Below are 16842 nucleotides of genomic sequence, written 5' to 3'. Positions count from 1 at the left end.
CACACACACACACACACACACACACACACACACACACACACACACACATACAGATTTTCAATACCCGCAGCGAATAACGGAACGCAGCCAACGAGGCGGGACACTTTTTCGGCGTATTGCCCTCTTCTTGAGTGATATATTTCTTCCAATATATTTCTCTTTTACTGAAATTAATTCTATTTTTATTTTACACTACCAACATTTTTTTATTCATCCAATGCTTCAAGTAACTCGATTCTGCGAGCCTACAAGGGACAAAGGTTTCCACGTGTTTGTAACGGAAGTTTGTAACGGAGCGCGCCCAGGTAGCAAACGCGCAAATTTCCGTTCTTTTTCGCGCAACACGAACTACGTGTTGTATGGAAGATTCCTCGACATAATTACGCATAACGTTGTTTCTATTCTCGTTCCTTCTTTCTCTCTCTCTCTCCCTCTCTCCCTCTTATGACGCTACGACGCCTCAGGCGCGCCCTTTCCGGAGCCGCTGCCGGCGCCTCCACTCGTTCTTATACCGCCATTATTGCCGCCGGCTTCTTTCGTCAATGAATCCTAATCGCGAATGGAGAATCGCCGCGAAATATGGGTGTTCGCGTGCGCGGCGCGTCACGGAGAAGCGACGAGGCCGTGTCGTCGAAACGTAGGCGTTCATCGTGACGTCGATGCGAACGGATTACGTTCCGCGGCGGAGCGCAACGCCTTCGCCATTTTGTGAGACGCGTGCCGACGCGCTCGCTCGCGCGCGCGGCCCGGTCGGTCGCGTTGTCGCGAAGTTATCGCCGATTCGCGCGATCGCCGGGCTATAACGCGCCTGAAGTACGAAGCGATCGCGCAATCCGGGACAATTAATCAACTTGCGGCACGAGAGGGGCGAGCAAACAGAGACCCGGGAGAATTACCTGTCTTCTTGCGACTCCTGATTGTTCTCCGCGACGTTGTTCTCGCCGTTGTTCTCGGCGTCGCCATTCTGCTCCGCGAAGTTTTGTTCCGCGATGTCGTCGCTGAAATCCTTGTTCTCCTGATCGGCCATCGCGTCTGCTTTTTATCTGTCGATATTACCGGATTACCCGCGTAGTTTACGATACGCGGCACACCACGATGCACTGTGTGAGCACAAAGCCACTCGATGATCGTAGATAGCTCGTAACGCAGCCGTTCTCTTCGACTGCCCAATGGAGAAGAAAGTACGGCGTCGTGCGCAGCCCGGAGGTCCTCCCGCCGGCAATTTACGCGCGAGGCATCTTGGGACGTACGACTTTGCCGACCAATCACGTGGCGTCGCTCAGGATCGTTCGACGTTCCCGAGGCACCCTCGGTTCGATCACGTCAAATATCGTGAATCCCTTTGCGACCAAACGCGATCTAATGTTATGTTCTCACGTTAACCTTATGAATAATAACGTAACATGTTTTTTTTTCTAATTCGACTTATTGTTAGATTCCTCGATTGTTCCCTGCGTGAATGAAAATGTGAGTGTTTTCATTAAACATTCAATGAGTTTCATTCATGAATGTAAACAGCGAGAACGTCCTAACGGAACTTCATTCGGAATCTTTTCTTGAATTAATAGCTTTTGTTTCGTTTGTTAAACTTTATTGTTGAATCGTTTGTTAAAATATGGTCAGCTGTAGGTAATTAAAAACCATTTTATTCAGCTTTTAGATCGAATTATTGTCTTACTTGAAAATATTGAACTATTTAAAAATATATGTGTTATTTAATATTGAAATTCTTAAAAATTCAAGATCTATAATTAGTAAAATCTTTTTATATTAAATTTGTTTTTTAGATTTTTTAATATTTAATTTGTAATACTTCATACCGAATTGTTTTGGAAGTGATTTATCATTAGCGAGATCTGTAAACAGTTATATAGTAAAATTTTTTAATAAATAAAAAGTTTTTGTTCGATGTGGAAAAAAATGAGAACCAAGATAAGTCTAGTTCTTACGTTCCTGGTTGCGTTCGGATCGATGGTTAGAGAATGCGTCATCAGCGGGAGAGGTAAAGGGGCGGGAGGGAGGGAGAGGAAGAAGGGATGGAGAAAAGAGACGGATTTAGCACCATACGCATCAGAAATTTCGGTCACGCGACGCGACTGGCGGGAGAGAGAGACAGCCAATGAAATCGCCGAGAGACACTATTCTCGGCCGTCGACCAATGGAAGATCGCCAAGAATCCCGCTCAATTTTGCTGTGATTTTATCCCTGCTTTACTTTTCAAAAATTATAAAACAATACTGGGATACGCGAGATAAGTAGATTTTATTATAATATTCGCTGAAACAATCGACAAAACAAAATCAAGCAGTATACAACGGCATGGCGTTTTTTGTTGCATCGATAATGTTTGTAGATGGCCACAAAACATGCGTCTTTCTGTCACTATAACACTGGAGTTGGCGCGGATAGTGCCATCTATAAATCCGCGACACTCCATAAGGCTACGGTCAAAGTCTAAAAATGCTTGGAAGCGTTTGGTTGATCAAATAGAGAAAAGAATTTTACAAATTGATCAATCAAAAATTATTTTAAAGCATTTGTAACATCAAGTTGATCGTATCCACAGAGAGAAACCTGAGAGTGGATATCCCAACCTTTTTATTCGTGTACCAAACCTCGTAGAATAATGTCCACGTTTTTATGGTTCTTTTCCGTACTATTACGACATGGATTAGACAAAGACGAATAATCAATTTTGACTGGTATTCATAGTCAGTTTTTATATTCAAGACCGTCTTAAGTTTTGTTTTGGTGTCACGAACCAATCAGAGGACCGAATTAGAGTTTTGAGACATTATTTAAGACGGTCTTGAAATAAGAACTGATGAATATCGACCTTTGATTGTTTATCCTTGTTTTAGGTGTAATAGCATGGAAAAGAATCACAAACGTAGACATTATCCTGTACGAATAGAGCTGGTTTCACGTTTTTCTCTATTCGATATTACAGGGAACGTTCTTATCTCACTTTGGTCAAGCAATTGTCTGCAGATGAAATATTAGGGGATCTGTTTTATCGACTTAATAGCTTATATACGACTTACGTGTATCGACACATCGCAACATACATATATGACTACATATTAATATCGTACTTCACATATACGCATTTTCGTAACGTATTTTTATATCGAAATTATATATGTCTAATGTCTATTTCGAGCAATATAGTTTAATTTTAAGTAATTTTAGCCGACATGCTAAGATGAGAGAGAGAGAGAGAGAGAGAGAGAGAGATGAAGAGTAAATGGAACCGATGAGATTAAAGTTCATCTACATTCCCATTATCCGAAAAATCAAAATTACATATTCGGCAATGTCCACACAATTTCATTTCTACCTATTTTAATTCTCAAAGAATTGATATAGAAATAGTTCGTGTAATCATTGCCGAATTCAAAATTCTGATTTTTCGGATACTGGGTTGGCACCGAGGAGCATAATTAAATCTAATTTGACATTGTTCGTGTAAATTACTGTTATAGTCTATGATGGGTATAAACAATTGTTTGTTTAAAAAAACGTTTATATCTTTCTTTTTAAGACTACCCTATGCACATTACTTCATCATGATCGATTTTTGTCTCGATACTAAATGGAACTTTGATAACCATCTTAATTATCAACGTCGCGTAAAATTTTTGTGAAATCCGCGGAAGAAATTGTATAAATATGCCGCAGGAACAGAAGGTAAAAACAGATGTTTTTCCCATCATTTTTCGAAGATAGAAAATCGCAGATAGGAAGACATTAGTTCCAAGCATTCTGATAAAAAGAGCGATTTTAGGTTCTTAAGTTGTACGATGTCTGGCATACTTGCAATAAGATACGAGCCGCCGTGTTTCGTGTTGGACTTGATCTTTGGGAGTATTACAAGTCTCTGGATTCTGACAAACGTTGTTTAATATCAGGTATAAATATCGAACATTGGCACCGAGACGAGCGATCGCTTTAAGCACTTCTAAAGTTAGTTGTTGTGTGGGAATGTTTATTTCTGGGCATTCTCGATGTAACAAAAATACTTTAATTCGAATTTCCATTATATTATTTTTCTTATTTCTTCACAGAATGTTTTGAAATTATTGAACGTTTTTTTTAACACAGTGAAATTGACTTTATTTATTAGTTATAATTATAAAAATTACTAAATTATGTATGTTTATTTATATATATATATCTTACATTTATATCTCAATGTACGATTTTTATAATTTGGATTAAAGTTATAAGCATTTGCAAAAAGCAATTGATTGCAGAGATAAATAATATTCGAATAAATCTTAATTTCATGATATGTATTATAATTCATTGATTTAAATAGACAAATATTAGCAGAATTTAAAATCTATTTAAAAATTGTGCTGCAGTGATGATTGATTAATTTGTGTTATCGAATGTATCTAAAATTTACGCTTATTTCACGGTGCATTAATTAATTATAAAACACGTGTGTACATATAGTATGTAATCAGTTATTAAATTTGCAGAGTCCAAATTTATCTCCGTTTTGGCTGGACCACTAAAAGGCGTGATTGGCTTATCGGATAAAGAAATTTGCGATCTAACGGATTATTTTCGAATTCAGGACGGTCGGATTCTTTATTCGCAATTTTGTGAAATTATTCACGACAGTGGTACAAGCGATTATTTATACAAAAAGCATTTATGTAATATGATTATTTATTAGTTTTTATATAAAGTTTGTATAAAATGACTCAATAATTGGAATGATACGATAAGACATGCATAGCATACAGATTTGCAAAATGACAATAATAATAATAATAATTTCTGTGATATTTCTCGTAGTTCCTGATTTCGGAAAGAACAAGGATCTTGTGACCGGTTTAGAATGGGAGGACCCGCTGCATATAAATGTTCTGAGCGGCACGGAAACACGAAAATTGAATCTGATTATCACTCAGATCGCCGTGTTGCTGAGCGAAAAAAAAATTGTTCTTTGGCCATACTTTCAAGATTACGAGCTGGTATGTTTGATATGATTCATCTATAAAAATATGAACTATTACGGTTTGCAACATTAATTATTGCAGCTGTAATTTATTCTTTAGTCTTTGTGTACTTGATAAGCATAATAATTATGCAAATACGAATACATTAATAATTTTTAATAATTTAGTTTTGCTTGTAATGTAAAAAAGCATCATCGATTTTATTTTATTATTTAAGATATAATTGTTTACTTCAGAAAAGGATTATTTTGATATAAAATATTAAAAATGAGCAAAAGTAATTAAATTGTAAAAATATGAATATTTTATTTGTTTAATAAGCATAAATGATAGACAAGTTTAATAATTTTTGATTCATTCTAATAAGATGCTTTGTAGATCGCGAAGAATGTTGGCACAGTTACTATCGCCCATTTTGGTCGAATTTTAAAATTTCTGGGCATCGTCCTTGGCGCTGAGGAATTTCGCCTGCTCGTAAAGAAATTCGCCAAAGATGCTTATACCTTAAATTATGTAGCGTTTGTGAAGACTGTAGATGAAGTTCAACATTATTTAAAAGAATATGGAATGATGATTCCCAACGGGGTATTGTCATTTTTAAAACCTTTTTTACCTTTATTTCTTCATGATCTTTACATATATACATTTATAATATTTATACAAATATAAGGGAATTAGAACATAATATGTGTTTTCTGGAATATACGTTACCTTTAGTTTCTGTTACATTTCTCAGGAGTTGCTCGATCAATTTCCCGGTCGAATAATTACGGTCAGGCTGCCAAAACTCCCACGACCGGAAATTGGTAAGATCATACCCAGTCAAATCCTCGGTAAACAAACGGTATTCCACCCGGTGATGGAACAGACGAGAGAGATGATTCCTGCGCTAGAAGTCATAAAACGCATCCAAAGGCACATTCTCGAACACCGCATACGCATCCATGAATTTTTCAAGGTTCTCGCGATCCAATTACGTTATGTATATGAGAATTCAGCATACGTGATAGCATTATCTAATTAACGTTATCACGTAAAATCTGAATTCCCATATGCGCGCGGATTTATCAATGAGTTGTTACCCGCAATGAGCTCGTTCGCTATCGCGTCCTCCTATTATCATGAGCGTGATATATTAACGTGATATATTTAATCCGTTGATTAAAAACCGAATGATTTGGGATTATCATAGGATTTCGAATATCTGAATGTCGGTCGAGTGACCGTCTCACAATTTCGAAGAGCGCTGGACGCACTTCAGATTTCGTCTTTGGGCCGTCTTTGGCTGATTGAACCAGAAATCGATGCCTTAATCGCTCTCTACAAGGATCCAGAAGATCCGGATCGCGTATGTTGGCGCATATTTGAAGATGATATAGATCAGGGTACAATATTTAAAATTAATGCAAACGTTTTTGGTGATATATCCTGAAAACAAACGCTTTTTTTACTTTAATTATATATAATGTTTCTTTGGCCGTCAAATAAAATGTTTTTTAAAATTTATATTTTTTTATAATGATATTTAGATTATTCATATAAAAATTATGAAACAATTTATTTGATTTAATTGATAATATGATAAGAATGTAATATATAGTATACAATTAAAAGATTACAAACGAATTTTTCAAAAAATATTTCTTTAAATAAGAAAACCGCTTTTTATATAAAAATGAGTAATGAATAAAAAATATATATGTTTTGTAATTTTGTTGTGCAAATAAATTCTAATTTAAAGAATGTTTGTTCTCAGTATATGTATTTTAACATTTTTTTCTTATGTGCGCTACCGTTTTTACATTTTATTATTTTAATAGACATTTTTATTTAGTTTAGTATTTTCATTTTCATAGTTTTTACCGTAAAAGGACTTGATAAATTGCCAAACCTAAAAGTGGAATCACCACCTCAAGATATAGCTGAATTACCTCGAAAAGGTGTGTCAAATTGGCAATGCCAGCCGAAGAATATAAAAGATCTTTGTGAAGATATTATCCAGAGAGTAAGACAGCGAGTTGAAGAAAGAAGAATTCTCTTGAAGCAATATTTCAAGGATTACGACAAGTATATTTATCTTTAAATAATTGTTAATATAAAATAATATATTTTGATAGTGACTGACGAAAAATTTAAATAAAAAAATTTTCTACATATTTAATACAGTAAATTGTAATTAAGTAATTAAGGAACATTTATTTATTATAACTTTTACAATAACTAATATGTGATAATTTATTTAATACATTTACATATTTTTGAAAAACAAATGTGAGAGTAATATTTTAAATTAAAATTTCTTGGAAAATTACAGTAAATGCTTAATAATTTTCAATCAAAATGTATTGTTTTAGTTTGTCATTTGAACAAAATATACTATTAACTGAAATATGTCATTAATGATATAGAAAAGATATTAATAATTTTTGAACTTAATGAATTAATTATATATTTGCAGACATAATTGCGGTCATGTGACGCGAACGCAATTCAGACAAGCCCTTAACATAGCGACCATACTCTTGTCTCCGGAAGAACAGTTTGCTTTGGAAAAAAGATATAACGACGATATGGGTTTTAACTATACTCGATTTTTGCAGGAACTAGAATTGCAACCGATCGTGGACCCTTTATATTATCGCATGTTAGAGGATCAAAGAAGACTTAATGCTGAAAGGCCACCGTCTGAACCTCACGAGGATGAGACCAACATTGTATTGATTTTGGCTAAAATTAAAGCTAAAGTTGTACGCGAAAGAATTAAAGTAATTTATATTTGTTATTAATTAAAGAGAAATGATTTGAATCAGAATTAATTTAATAATTTTTTTTCCACGCATAGGTCCTCGAATTCATGTGTCAATTTGATAGACACAACCAACTTGTTATCTCGAAGGTTAATTTTATTAGAGGTCTAGATCAGCTTCGTTGTGGTTTGACAACTGTGGAAACAGATACGATTACAAAACTTTTTCAGGCGCCTTTAAAGTATGGAGATATAATATCGACAATAAGAGCCAGTAATTTTAGGAAAATCAGTTAATAGAAATAATGGGAAAATAAGTATAAGAACAGGGATAAAACTAAAAAATAGAACAAAATAATCAAAGCAAATTAATCCCAAGCGAATTTTATTTTTTGAATTATTTTCTAATATAGTATATAATCTAATAAGCAATATAATCGTATTCAAAATTCTGTTTAATAAATAATGTTTAATAAACATAAAAAATTTTTAATGTTTAAACTGAAAGATAAATTTATGAAAGATAAATGTTTATAAAATTTGATTTTTAAAATTATTTAATAAATGTTATAAAAATATGTTAAATTACATTTATCAAGTTTATTTATGTATATTAACATTTTTTTACTAGGTTGAAGTACGGTTTTTATGCATATTTTATCAAATTTGTCAACTTAATAAATATATATTTAATAATGTTTATTTAATGTTTTTTAGATGTTTATTGAAAATAGATAAGCTGCTTGGGTTAATACTTATTTTCTTTATTAAAAAATTGTTTAATTTTATAATATTATAATTATCGTCACATTTATTTCTGTTTTAACTTTATATTCTTATCTCGTGATTATTTTTTTAATTCTGAAGACCCGATTTCATTGAATACACCAAATTCGCGGCAATTGTGGAAGAAGCCGTTGCGACTGGATATTTGGAGAAAGTTCCTCTTGTGGTTCCCTTTCAACATGTACCTTCCGAGGCGAATAGCAGAACCTTCTTGAATTTTGACGAACGACAGAAGGTAGATATCGCGATGGATAAACTGTGTAAAGTGCGGAGTCCGAACCTGGAGGAAGTCTTCAAAGTTAGTACAGCTGTCGTTAAATTATAACTCGTCGTTACGCACAATGCAATCATTGAAGAGACAATTATTTATTATATAAAATGTTTTTTTCTCTTTTTTTGCAAAACAAAAGAACAAAGAGCAAATTTGATAATTGTGTGTTCTTTAGGATTACGATAAAGAGAATACCGGGACAGTTTCCAAAGGACACTTGATCAGAACATTGTCGATTAGACGAATGCTAGAGCTCATCGATAGCAATGAGTTGGATGCTGTACACAAGTGCTTCTCCATTGAGAGAAACGGCCGCTTGGAGTTCAATTATCGAGTCTTCCTGTGCGCTTTGCATCTGTTACGAGAGAATAAAAGGAAGATCTTGCCCTTATAGAAGGCGTGGATAGCCTATAGATACAAATTCGGATACAGAGAATATATCCTTGCTGTTATCTGTTATACCAATGTTGTGTATTACGTTAAACAGTTTCAGAAAGTGAAATTCTAATGCAGTAGTCGTAATAAGGAACATTATAAGTTTCACTGTTCTTTGAGTATTGATATATCACGTAGTGAAAAATAAGTAGAACAAACTAATTGTGTAATTTTTAATACTTTTTATACATTAACTTTATTATTCTTATATATTTTTGAAATATTGTAAAAAATATATTTTTTAAAACGAAAATTTCTTTAAAAGAATTTTATGATTATTTAATTAGATAAAATGTAGCATTAAATATAACATTACAACTTGTTCACTACAGCAATTCTTTAAATTAAAAATTTTTAATACTTTTATATTAAAATAAAATTTTATATATATTGCTATATTTGAATTATTTCTTCGCTTGCTAATGGATGGCGCCACTGATACTAGTCTGTTCAACTGATACAAGTAATTTTTAGAATCATTGGTTATATTCTTTATATGTATTTCATATATATTTGTCATAAATTATAAATTAATTAATTGCAATAATATTTCCGATTATTTTTAGTAATGCGATAAATTAATAAAATAAAAATGTTAAAATAAAAACTTTTTAATGCTTGTATTTTAATTTAAAATAATGTCACATTTTAAATAATTTAATAATTATTTTATTATTGTTTTAACAATGTCGAGTTTCTATTTTATACAAATTACTATTTAAAATTAGAAAGAGTTAAATTTAAAATCTATACAAAGCGTATCGTATACTAACTAAGACTTAAGCAAATGTCAACAGCAGGCTTGCATTTAAAGTATTGGTTGCGATGTCTATTCAGAGGAAGCAAGTAGGAGCGGCTACGTCTTAGATGATAGGACTTGTCGAAGCACGCACATTAGCCTCGCCAGCACGTACAACTCGCCGACGGAGAATAATTTAGGCAGATAGAAAGTCTACCTCACGCTCTCTCATACTCCTTACAATAGATTAAAATGTCAAGAGAAAATATATAATGAACGTCGTTGTAGCATATTTGCTACTTACAAAAATAAGAGATCTTTCATTATCAAAGTGCTCTTTATATTACTAGTCGTTTATATTTAAAATGATTTTTGTGCGATAGAGAAATAATGAGATCTTACTATGCTTGATCTTTTTACTTTTCGCCGTTGCTAGACTACTTGCTGGATCTCTTGGATTTTTTGTCGCTTCGATTGAACCACGAAGTGTCCGTTTAAAAAAGTTAAGACACCGATCACTTTGCCTTATCATTTATGAAGAATTCAGCCCTTATACAATGGTGTTTCCAAAGGATATGGTTTTTGACAAAACAAGTTTCGAATTATTTAAGAGCAATAAATTCTCTCAATATTTATTTAATGTATTTTAAACAGTCTTATAACATGGATTAAGAATATATAATTGAACTTAAGCAATTCTTGAAGAAAATAAAACTAAATAGTAATAAAATATCTTTAATGGATCCTAAGAACCTATGTGTTCTTTTAAAAGAAAAAAATATGTATGTCTCTAAAGATTAAACCTGTAAAAAATAATTGATGTCTTTGTCATTAAATTATCAAAACAATATATTTTACTTAGAATGTTCTTTTAATTTGAAAATATTTAGACACTAAGATTATATAAAAATCGTAGAGTACTCTGCATATCTTATGATTTATCATTTTTAAAATATTTATATATTTCTCTTTCTATTCCTTTTCTTTTACTTATTCTTTATTAATTAATTTTATTTTGTTCAACGCATATATTAAAAAATAACGATACAGTAAACCAACTTATGTATAATTCAAGATATGTATTGAGAGATATGAAATAGATTTTCGATATAAAAGATCAATCGTAATTAGAATGCAAAGCGTCTTCGATATATTGCGGCAATACTATTATATACATTTTACTACGTGAAGTTATTCAGTAAAATTTATTACAATTGTAAAACGATTAATATAAAAAAATGCAATAAGTTATATACGACTTATGATATTAATAGGGAAAAATGGAAAACAGAAGTAAAGCACGATAACTGATGCGCGAATATATCTAAATGATTCATATTTCTATTTCTAATTAATTAATTGGTTACAATTTTAATTGTGCATTAATTGTTGCTCTGAATTTATATTTGCAGTTTTCCCTTTTTAATATAAAAAGATATGCTTTATATGTTATATATATAATTTTCATCGCAATATCTAATCATATTAATTTAAGCACCAGTTTTAAGATGGGAGATATGGTTTCCTAAAAATAGATTAATTCATAATACATAATAAACTTTTATTAAAAATTATATCATATATACATAATTTAAAATATTAATAAAACGTGCATATATCTGAGTAAATTATAAAAAAATCTGGAAAAACGATTCTTGATTATCTAAAATATCTATTATATCTATACTATTTTTTGTTCTTCATTAGAAATACGAGTATACCTATTAATAATGAAAGATATATTCTTAGCACATTATTCTCATTTTCTTATAATTATACAAATAAGTGCAAATAAGTTAAATAAAATACAAAATTAATTTATTTCAATAAACTCAACAAATTGAGATCTTTTATTGAAAATTTATTTTGCTTTATTTTGCTACTTTGACATTTTTGAAAGACAACAAAACATTCTTATTAAAACTGAATTTAACATAAACTGTCTATTCTTTCGAGATTCTTTCTTGAGAATTTCTACATTGTCTTTGATGTTTTAAGAAGATAAAACATTTTTATTATTATAACTTTAAAAAACAAAACTAAAAATACAATTAATGTGAAGCTACAAATGCTTTGAAGCATTTTTTGATTAGACAATTCGAATATTTCGAATAGAGGTGGGATGTAGGATTAGGGGAAGAATATCCGGATGATTCACGTTGACAGAGCACTCACCTTGGGACTTTCCCTGTATGGTCGTACTTCACTTTTTACAAAAGCACATCTCACAATTCCTCTGTTGTGTCAGATTCGATACAGGAGTTAAGTAGAAGGAATGATGATAATCAACGGCTGCGTTCCACAGAATGTTTAATTTATAAGTTGGAAGTTTTCTCGCGTTGATTGGATCATACTTTTAGATTTAGAAGAGTATTTCGTCGAAGATCTTTCTTCTTCTTCTTCTTCTTCCTTTGATTGGCACTGATCCCCGCCATCGGGGTAAAAAAAAATGGCGCGAAAACAAAATATGCGACAGAATGATAAATTTTTATATTCTATAAGTCCGGATCTACAATAGGTGTTTTAAGTCTTAAGCCGTAAGAAACTGATCAGTTACAGCCGAGTGTGAGAAGAATAATTATGATTCGTCCATTTCTTATGGCTTAAAAATTTGTTGTAGATCCAAGTTAACTCTACACTCTAACAAAGCTGTCAAATTGCAGACGGAACGACAACTTGCTAATCTATAACTTATTATTTTTGCAAAGGAACGTATACGAAAAACTGGGGAAGTGCTATAGTATATGTAATGTTTCTTTTCAAGAATAAAGAAGCTCTGTTATATCTTGAAACGAGATTAAAGTAAAAATCACAAAATGCACAAATATTTTATTGTAATTTTTATTTATAATTTCACAGGTTAACGCCCAATTTGATTATTTTTGTAATTTCACCGCGTTTCAAAATGCAGATTGAGGACCACTTCGATCAACTCCGATTAATTTCAATTGACGATTAGTCCATTGGAATTGACCAATCGTATTTGTCAACGACAGATTCCACGGATTAACCGTCGATTAAAGTTAATCGTAGTTGGTCGAAGTGGAGTTCTGAGACTCGACTGAGTTTAATCAAAAGAAAGGAAATTAATGTTAATTTTAGTAAATTTTTGATTGATCAAATTCCAATGCAATATCAATCTCCTGGGCTTTCTACAATATGCGCATTATGTATGAAACAGAATGTACCTTATTTAGGACATGCGCATCACACAATAAAGCAACTATCGGCAGCTGCTAACAAATTTTTTTGTAATAAGAGGTGTCATTAAGATTTCTCATGAAATAGAAACAGAAAATTACAAAATAATAGAAAATTTATCAATAAACGCGGAAAAGTAAGGAAGGGTAAAAATTGGATTTTATTATTTTAGTAATAAATTAAGAGTTATTCTGCCGCTTTGTGTAATTAAACGACAGGTATGTACATATTAGACCAAAAGGAGGAATCGTTACTCTGAAACATGACACAACGTTTGTGATCTATAAGTGCGTCACGTGTAGACTCTTTAGGAGTCGTGGCCTCGTATCACCCTATGATAACCCAATGGAACCCTCTTGTTTCGTCATATCCAGTTACGAGCCGTGCCGACGCACGTGCATATTATTGTCCCGGGTGCTTCACCTGACACGTGGCCGGGTAAATTTCAATTCACCGGTTCTCCGCGGATGTCAGTGCTTGACTTCGTGACAAGTAGGCTGTCGGGGTCGCCTGAACTCACTCAACTGGTTGTCGTTTTTAATTCGCCGAATCACCACCTTTACTAGCATGCGTAACGATCGTTCCACGATATCGCGTCACGCTCACGATAGCACCAAAGCAGTTCATCTCAAGCCAGAGCGACTTGATAAGAATTAGTAGAAATTTATTCCACGATTCGTGAAAAATCTTTAATCTTTATAAAAATTAAAATGAAAGATCCGACGATAATGACGGAAATTGCCGATTTCCGTTATTATCGTCGGATCTTTCTTTTTCTTCCCTATTTTAATATTTATGTGGAATCAGAAATCTTTTCAGAACTTTCCTGAACTTTTGCACGGTTCATCCTTCATCTTTTTTTCTCTTCACGTTTTGGAGAAATAAAAATAAAGTTGAATGATGCATACAAGAAATTTAACTAAAAAAAGACCGGGCTTAATGTGAAAGAATGATCTTAATTTTTATTTTGTTACATTCAATAGCTTCTTGTTTTAGAACGAATACTAGCGAGTGTGACACTGCGAACTACCTTGGTAAGATTGTTGATAGGATTGAGCATCCAGTGTGCATATTGTAGAAGATATCTCGATTCTATCGAAATTTTTATAAGTATTTTAAGATATTCTAAGCATTGCTAATAAATGGGCACATTTTATATGTAATTATACATAAAATATGTCAATTTTTTATATAATTATATGATTATATATAAAACTATATATAATATATATACAAACTATATATAATATATATAAAAATATATGATTATATATAAATTAAATAATATATTGTAATAACTAAAGAGATGTCACATTGTGTGCAAGATACAAAATGCCTTAAAAAAATTGTAATTGTTTCGTAATACTCACTACGGTGGAATAATTAAGTGCAATAATTTTATATATTTATATTCTGTTAATATTTATTGCAAATATTATTTTTTTCTTAAGAAAAAAAGTATTTTGTTTATGTTACAAAATTTAGAATTGAAACAAGAAATCTATATTCAGATGCTTAAAATATATATAGAATGTGGTATGAAGTGATAGGAGAATAGCAAATGCAATTTTCAATTTGACAGGAATGGGTCAAACGATATTGATCATGCAAAATTCGGGAGAGAGAAAGAGAGAAAGAGAGAAAGAGAAGAATTACAGGAAGGGAAATCTACCGTTACAATCTGTCCGTTCAGCATTATGATCTAAATTATTCTTGCAATTATTTGCATTTTGTTGCGTTATCTCAGTCTAGAAGATCAACCATATTTCTCTGCGCTCTATATTGACCTATGTATAACAAACGCGACCGTTACTCAGCCATTAATAGGTTTTCCTTGCTTCTCCGCAGTTTTGACGTCAGCATTTTTAACGCCGTGTTATTCTTGGCACTCACGTTGTACGGTATCAGTACAAATTTGAAATTTTATAAATTATTCTCGAAGAGTACGTCTCTAAATTTGTAATTCACGCGACTATTAAGATTTACGCGAGATGCTATACTTATTGCTGTTTACTGAACTGCACAATTATTATATTACAACATAAAAATAGGGAAATGATATAATAAAGCACAATAAGAATAAAAATATTTTATTTAAAGGATTAATTGCTATAATAAACCATAATAAACTAAAAAAAGATGACTATAAAAAGTATATTCTATATTGTATATATTAAAAGTCTATTTAATGATGTATTGTGTCTACAGTACTTCATTATAACAATTAGATGCTTCTAATATTTTATCATAACATATTATATTTAATAAGGGAAAATTAAATATGCGGAGTTATAAATAATTTTTTATTCGTAGCTTTAATTAGCCGACTACCATTCGTGTGACGTAAGCAAATTTATATGCTCACAAATTTGCATTATTTTGTCATTAAATTCGCTTCCCAAGGAACGTCTTTGCTATAAAGAAGTAATTAAGTACCGACGTATAACGTGCGGTTCCACTCGTGCATTATTTCATAATTCGACACACCTGACGACATCCCTTGAATATTTCATTTCATTCAGAATCTGATCTTCATCCCTCCTACAATGATACGCTTTTGTAGTTTTTTAATTTCTTAAAATAATAGTCGATCGCTTCATGAAAAAACGTCAGCCCTTGCCCACGTAATTAAACGTGGCAATCGTCGAGAGGTGAATATATGTTTTTCGGGGTAATCGATTCACCAGGTCGTGCGCCTTTCTTTCTATCGATGTTCTCCATCCTCGCCCTCACTTTCGTCACCTATCCCTATTTGCCGCCCCCGCTAACTTCTGCCCACTCACATCTCCAAAATGTTACTGTAAATGTCAGTCCTAAAATTTATAGCTGATAATTCAGAGGTGATAAAAAGTTGGAGCTGATTTTTCGTCGAGTTTTAAAATGAGATCTCGGTGTTGTATTGGCACGTAGGAGTCGCAATCGATAAAAGACATCATTGTATTAAAGAATTAACTTGTCTTTTTCCTTAAGGGAAATCTTTATATAATTTAAAAAAAAAAAAGAAATTAATATTTAATGTTTAATACTTTTGCATACACTGAAAAAAAATTTTAATTTCAAAGAAATATTTCTTTGCTCGTATTCAAAAAAATTTTTTTGGATCAATGACAATTTCTGTGACAATAAGATGTCGTACAATATTTTATTTTCAAAGAAAATCATTTTTGAATACGAGCAAAGAAATTTTTATTTGAAATTAAGATATATTTTTTTCAGTGTATAAATATCGTTATAGAGAATATTTTATATATTATTTATAAAAAAGGATCATATTTGCTTTATAATAGATCATATATCCTACGACTTTTGGTTTTCAATGGCAAGACATTATTAAACTTCTAATAAAAGCAAACGCTAATAACTTAACCATTAAAGGCTAATCAAGTTACTCGTGCTTGATGCAGAAATAGACTAATGTTACTTCTAATATTATAACTCTGAAGTATAGAAAGTGTTTGACATTTATATCTTAATTTCATTAAGTTGAAACTTATTCGAATTTCTGAACAAATTTTTGCTGTTCGAGGGTAACGTGATCTAAATGTGATTTTTACAATTTCTAATATCGAATAATTCTAACGATAATTTTTATCTTCTTTTTTGACGATTTGTAGTTGAAAAGATGTCGAACGTCACGGCATTCCATGTGTCGTGAAAGAAAATCGTTAATCGATACATCTATTTTTTCTAG

The 16842-nt window shown here is 31.8% G+C and overlaps 2 protein-coding genes across 10 annotated transcripts in view; one reads left to right on the top strand and one right to left on the bottom strand.

Moving 5' to 3' along the window:
• Window positions 1–1203, bottom strand: part of LOC108747480 (RNA-binding protein squid) — an 11431-nt gene extending 10228 nt beyond the window's left edge. For 3 of the 9 annotated variants that reach the window (XR_001939245.1, XR_001939246.1, XR_001939247.1), the window contains exon 1: window positions 897–1201. Coding sequence is in view for 4 of the 9 variants with exons in the window: in XM_018484983.1 (XP_018340485.1) it covers window positions 897–1027 (131 nt within the window). In the remaining 5 variants the exon portion in view is untranslated. Of the gene's footprint in view, window positions 1–896 lie in introns of all 9 variants that reach the window. The other 6 variants (XR_001939243.1, XM_018484982.1, XM_018484983.1 and 3 more) reach the window with 4 other exon arrangements.
• A 2399-nt stretch (window positions 1204–3602) lies between these two features.
• On the top strand, window positions 3603–9364 carry LOC108747368. The gene is made up of 12 exons (XM_018484789.1): window positions 3603–3690; window positions 3788–3911; window positions 4488–4634; window positions 4810–4988; window positions 5352–5558; window positions 5710–5931; window positions 6166–6358; window positions 6830–7040; window positions 7432–7738; window positions 7816–7961; window positions 8587–8803; window positions 8952–9364. Exons 1-12 carry the CDS (start codon window positions 3673–3675, stop codon window positions 9168–9170), a joined length of 2190 nt encoding a protein of 729 aa, XP_018340291.1. The 5' UTR covers window positions 3603–3672; the 3' UTR covers window positions 9171–9364.
• Window positions 9365–16842: the final 7478 nt, after the last annotated feature.

The sequence above is a fragment of the Trachymyrmex septentrionalis genome, unplaced genomic scaffold, assembly GCF_001594115.1.
Source record: "Trachymyrmex septentrionalis isolate Tsep2-gDNA-1 unplaced genomic scaffold, Tsep1.0 scaffold2, whole genome shotgun sequence".
Classification (NCBI taxonomy): Eukaryota; Metazoa; Arthropoda; class Insecta; order Hymenoptera; family Formicidae; genus Trachymyrmex; species Trachymyrmex septentrionalis.
This window is presented reverse-complemented; position numbering and strand designations above follow the sequence as displayed.